The sequence below is a fragment of the Cannabis sativa genome, chromosome 3 (assembly GCF_029168945.1).
Source record: "Cannabis sativa cultivar Pink pepper isolate KNU-18-1 chromosome 3, ASM2916894v1, whole genome shotgun sequence".
Taxonomy (NCBI): Eukaryota; Viridiplantae; Streptophyta; class Magnoliopsida; order Rosales; family Cannabaceae; genus Cannabis; species Cannabis sativa.
The window spans coordinates 7047524-7053523 of NC_083603.1; the positions used below are offsets into that span (position 1 = coordinate 7047524).

The 6000-nt window shown below is 34.3% G+C and overlaps 1 protein-coding gene across 1 annotated transcript; it reads right to left on the minus strand.

Moving 5' to 3' along the window:
* Positions 1 to 4940: 4940 nt before the first annotated feature.
* LOC133029010 (uncharacterized) lies at positions 4941 to 5721 on the minus strand. Its single transcript, XM_061111281.1, has 3 exons — positions 5632 to 5721; positions 5224 to 5544; positions 4941 to 5114 (listed from the first exon to the last, which is right to left on the minus strand). The coding sequence occupies exons 2-3, from the start codon at positions 5500 to 5502 to the stop codon at positions 5004 to 5006; spliced, it is 390 nt and encodes a 129-aa protein (XP_060967264.1). The 5' UTR covers positions 5503 to 5544; positions 5632 to 5721; the 3' UTR covers positions 4941 to 5003.
* Between the last annotated feature and the right edge of the window lie 279 nt (positions 5722 to 6000).

Consider the following 6000-nt stretch of genomic DNA (forward strand, 5'->3'; position numbering starts at 1 on the left):
CCAATTCCAAGCAATATTGAGAGAGTTATGGCCAAAATACTATCAGCCAACGCAGCAGAAAAAAAAAATATCTCGTTTGAGGTTTCCCAAAAATTTAAATCCGAATGGGAATTTAAATATTGCGTTTTTTTCCATATTTTTAGGCCTTCAATGCCTATATAAAGGGAAGAATAGAGTTGATTTCAGCAAGCAATCTCAGAGAGAAAAAGTGAGAGTTCAGATACAGAATAAGGAGATCAGCTGCAATATTGAAGACATACTGCTCAGGATTTTTCAGCATTCATCTTTTCTTCTCTTCAGTATTTTTTCATCTCTTTTCTATCAGTTAATATGTGTATTTGTGCTTCATTGAACATGAGTAACTAAACACTTTAATTAGGGTTAGATGGATATTGTTTAACATTGTTTTATGGTTTTAATATGATTTATTTTCCCCCTAATTTCTATGTATTTTATTCTATTTGTGCTTAATTACTTTTAATTGTCTGGCCACCAATTAACTGTCTATGATTTTGATGCGAGATCTGAGAAGTGAGTGTCAAATATGCTATAGTAGAATAGAACTGAATTTCGATATAGGACGAGAGTACCTATATGGTTTAGATAGCTTATAGGGTTTCTGTGTTTAATGCCTGTTGCATGTTAAATTTATCACGAGAGTAGAAAGTTTGCATGTAATTGAGATTTATATATCTGAGAAGACTATAAATTACCTTAGTAAACCTGCCATTGCATAGAAATTAATATTAGGAAAATAATCATATTAGGCCATATTCAATAGAAACAATTGAAATCGAAGCCCTAGTTTTTATTAACTTTCAATTTTCTTGTATAATTGTTTCTTACTAGTTTCTTATTCTTAATTCTTTCCTTATTTTTTATTTAACCAAATAGAAGTAAAAGTTTAATTTTAACGTACTTAACTACACTCCCTGTGGGATCGACCTCACTCCTAGTGAGTCTACTACTTTAAACGATACGTACACTTGCGTGTGCTAAATATCGCAACACTTATGGAGTATGTAGATTTAAATTACAAAACCACATAAAAGTTCTTCGTGATAGATATATATATTTATTAACGATAAATATATATTTTTTCTTTACAAGACTTCATTTATTTTTAACAAAATTTGGAGTTAACTGTTTGGTGCTTTCATTGAGAGTCTTTGTAAAAAAAAAAAAAAAACGAAACACGTCTCCCCGATATAACCAAACCACCTTGTCATGGAGGATACTCAACATGATGAACCAGATATGGAAGAAGAGACGGTGCGTCGATCGGGAAAAGAGCCTCAGGGAACACAAACTCAAACTAGACCAAACAAAGGAAGGGGTCCAACTAAGAGGAACTCTGAGAGAAGTGTGTTGGTTTTTATGGTACTAAATCAGGATGCGTGATTATCATTGTACCATAGCTCAGTGGATCTTCAGATGCGTGTACATTAAATCAAAACATAAAATGTAAGTTTAAAACATATACCTCTTGATGACTATCAAGGTATCCTTGAAACTTCTCGTATGTTGTATTCTTTATTCCAAATGATGAGGATGATGCAATTGAACTCACGCCAGTGTCTTCTAAATTGATTCACTACACACAAGGAGTAGTATGTGCTATTAGGATAAAGTATATAATGTGTTCTTGTTAATTCTTAACACATGAGGAAAAATAATTTGAGAGAGAAAATTATTTCTTTTTCTTCTCTATATTTCGAAAATAGCAATGTAAAAAGCTCTTTTGATTTCTCAAATTAAGCTTCTATTTATAGTAGCTAAATCTCTACTTATTAAATCAAATTTAATTATTTAAATAAATAAATATCTATAACCAAATTCAGTTATTGATATTTATGAGAAAATCTTTTAACTACTCGAGAGAATATCACAACTACTTTGAAATATCTTTAACTACTTTTTAAATTTAAATATTTATCTGATTGAATTAATTAACCCAAAAAGACAAATTAACTTCATAGGGACATGTGCCTACCATGTCTTGTTTAGGACAAGGATTGTGTCCTTTTGTTGGAATTATTTTACCAGGATCTAGATTTACTAATAAGTATGTTATTAACATCCTAAATATGAACTTCTAAAACGATATGAAATAAACACATATAAAGTATTAGAAATCTTACAGTGGTTGCAGCAGAATATAATGTCTCATTCCACTCAGATCTTTATCCCTTGTATCCTTTCTGTAGCAGAGTATCACCAAGATCTGAGTCCGAATCTCCTTCTCTTGAAACTGGATTCTTCACAGCCTTACACACTATGATTGAGTACCACTTGATGTGTGTGGGCACTCACTCTTTCACTATAGGGTTCGGTTTAGAAGAGAGGAAGAGAGAGAGAGAGTGGTTTCGGCTAGGTATAGGAAGAGAGGCTTAAATTTTAACTGAACGAATGAGATGCATCATCTTTTCCCTTAAGCCATCACTATCTATTTATAGAAAACCACCTAGGGTTAGGTTAGATTTATTTCTCATTAAAATAATAAAAAAATAAATGGTAAATTGCTATTAGAGTGGCCAGCCATGGGTTGTATATTGGGCCACACTTTCCAATTTTGCCATTTTCTCATTTTTTCCATCTTATTTTCTCAAAAATACCAATTTTCTAATTTAACCACTTAAATGCCAATTCTAATTATTTAATAACTAAAAATTAATTATTAAATAATATTGTCATTTAATATATTTATTAATTAGACTTATAAAAGTCTCTTAATTAACAAATTAACCCTACAAACTCTTTCTTCACAATTTAGCCATTGCTTAGTGAAAATTCATAAACTAGACACAGTCTAATTTTAGAATTATAATTGATTAATCAAAATCAATTAACTGAGTCTTACAAGTAGTATTATCTCAACTAGTATGGGGACCATGGGCCTATATATCTGAGCTTCCAATAAGCAGCTCTAGAATTTACCAAGTAAATTTACTGACTTATTAATTCCTTGTTGCATCCACCATAGAACTTGGAATTGCACTCTCAGTTATATAGAACGCTCTATATGTTTCACGATATAGATACGCTATTAGTTATCCATTGTTATAATCCCAATAATCAATGATCCTCTATAGATGATTTACATTGTATAGGAATTAATTTACCGTTACACCCTTTAATGTATTTTATCCTTAAAACACTTAGCCACCTATAAATGATATTTCAGTGAACTAAACATAATCACTGAAATGAGTACTCAACCATTTATCTCTGTTTAGCCAAGCTCGAAGGAAATCATCATTTCACTTCTATGCCCTGATAGAATCTATAGATTCCATATCTATGTTTAGCGCTCCCACTCAATTGCACTACCATGTTCCCAAAATGTACGTATCACCTTGACCAAAAAGTAGGCTTAATTAACAAATCAAAGAACATGTATAATACTCTTGAGATCGAACCTAACCATGTCAGGATTAAGATCATTTGATCTAGGATCAACTAGGTGATATTGAATTGAATAGATATTACAGTAAGTTTAACATATCTGATTCAAAGTTCAATATCGGTCCCTTCCGATTCATACTCCCACTACAACATTCAGGAGCAATAGCGGCGGGCCCCTCGGCCGCTATTGCTCCAGTTTTTGGCCGCTAAAGGGCAATAGCGGCGGACCTCGGCCGCTATTGGTCCGCCGCTATTGCTTGGCCGCTATTAATAGTATTAGCGGCCAAAAACTGGTTCCGCCGCTAATACTATTAATAGCGGCGGAGCAATAGCGGCGGGACCCCGCCGCTATTGCTTTGTGTCAGTTTCGTGTTTCGAGACTGACACAGGCACAAGCGGCGGGTCCCGCCGCTATTGCTCCGCCGCTACAACACCCAATAATAAAAAAAAATATTAATTATTTTTAAAAATTTATTTATCTTATATATAAATAAATAATTAAATATTTAATAAATAAATCTAATTAATATAATTAAAACAATTTAATTAAATATTTAATAAATAAATCTAATTAATATAATTAAAACAATTTAATAAAATTTATTAATAATTTAAAATTGTCTCCAAAGTAATTAACTTTAACATATTAATCCTAATAAAATATTGTCTCAAAATTAAACTAAATTATTACAAAACATAAATAAATTATTCATTAACATCTTCATTCAAGTCTCTAATTATGAAGTCTTGATCTGGATTATTTTCGGTACGAGTCCCCGAAGCCCGTGGCGGAGAAGGCACATACGCTTGGTCTGATGATAAACCCAGCGTCAAATTACCGAGCTCAGCTTGGTTGAAAATGGGAGTTGAAAAAATTGGTTCTCCCGCGATGAACTCCCAAATAATCCAAAATCAAGAAAGTTTGAGCCGAGCGGAGGAGACTCTGACGGTGTTCGGTATAAGAACTGATTTCCCATTGGCGGAGCAGACTGTTGTTGCTGCTGAGGAAATTGCTGAGGAAAAGATTGGGGTTGCTGCTGCAAAAAATTTTCAAATTGCTGCTGTGACAAATTTTGGAATTGTTGTTGCGAGGAAGGCTGAAATTGTGGTTGCGTAGGAGGTTGTTGTTGCTGTTCCGGAGGAGCGGCATGACTCTGAGAAGACGAACCACCAGGCGACTGCGATTGACTATACGTTTGAACGAAATTGTCAAAGCGTGGGTTAAATATTTGGGCACGTTGTTCAGGCGTCAAATTACCCCCCAAGTGGCACGCATAGCTGAGAATATATCTGCCATGGTGCTCATCATTTCAGTAGTTGGTTGGGGAGGCACCGTTGATTGAGTTTGAGGGATTGGTTTCTTTCCTTTGCCCTTGAGCCTTTTACCCACGCCTCTTTGATAGTCAGATCTTTGGCCTAGAACTGTTTCCATTACGTCAAACTGATAACCGCATCGCATTCGCATTCGGTCCCGCATCGCTCCGGGATTGTCGTTCAAGTCGCTTCCTATCAAGCTCCTTGATCGGCTCCTCCTATTTAAATCAAAATTATTAGAATATGTAATTAATATAAAATATAAATTTTAATAATAAATAATTTTAATCACTTACATAATCTTTTGCAGCTAATTCATTAACGAAATTTCCAGACGGTTTTTTCACATGGATCTCCTTCCATGCTTCAACTACATGCTCTCCAGGAGGACCCCCCTATACAAATATAAACAATTAAATTAGTTTATTATAAGAAAAAAATATTATTAACTATTAAAGAATTTTTTTTTATGAAACATTTAACAATTAAAGAATTAATACATACCATTCCGTGGCGTATGGACGCCAACGATTTTGTGCCTTGCGTTGTTGGATATTTCATTAGTTGCCGATTCGATTTATTTTTAGTTGAACGATTCAAAAATGCCTCGCTAACGAACAATTCGCAAACCGGTTTCCAAGTCTCGGTATTCAAGTAGTCAGGGGGGAATTTGAGAACTGTGTCCCAATCTTCTGGTTTTTTGTAATGTTGTTTGAAATGCTTGTGTCTGAGCGTCTTTCGCTCACTATACCGCTCCGCCATCACCGAATATAAAGTCCCCATAAGTAGGTCTCGGTGGGGATTCCCATCGATATCAAAGTAGTACTATGTAATAAAATAATTTAAAATTATGTTAATTTGTAAATGAGGACATAAAATTATTACAACCTTTAATAATTAAAAATCACTCACTCTGATTCGATTGAGCACTTGATCCTTGTATTGTTGGGGTACATCGGAAAAATTTAGATGACCACCCGGCACAACATGCTCACTTGTTGGCCAAGAAATCGAACATAATTGCCGGCTTCGGTGCCAACTACTTTCTTAGGTTTCAAGATCTACCTCCACCGTAAGGGCTTACCAGCTTCTTCTCCTTTTTTTTCGAGATTAGCGTTTGCGGCAACCCCACGACCCTTTCTGACCGGAGGTGGAACTATATATATTCGAGGGAAAAATAATTTTATTAGTAAATCATACATTCACTATTTATATTCAGAACAATTGTAGATTTGAAAAAATATGAAAACCTGCTTCGCAAGACGACGGTACCCTAGAAGG

Excerpts from the sequence above, each read along its gene's own strand:
- LOC133029010 (XM_061111281.1), bottom strand. The coding sequence starts at position 5,502 with ATGGGGACTTTATATTCGGTGATGGCGGAGCGGTATAGTGAGCGAAAG. Across the intron at positions 5,115-5,223 it reads CGTCCATACGCCACGGAATG|GGGGGTCCTCCTGGAGAGCA; the intron begins GTATGTATTAAT and ends ATATTTGTATAG.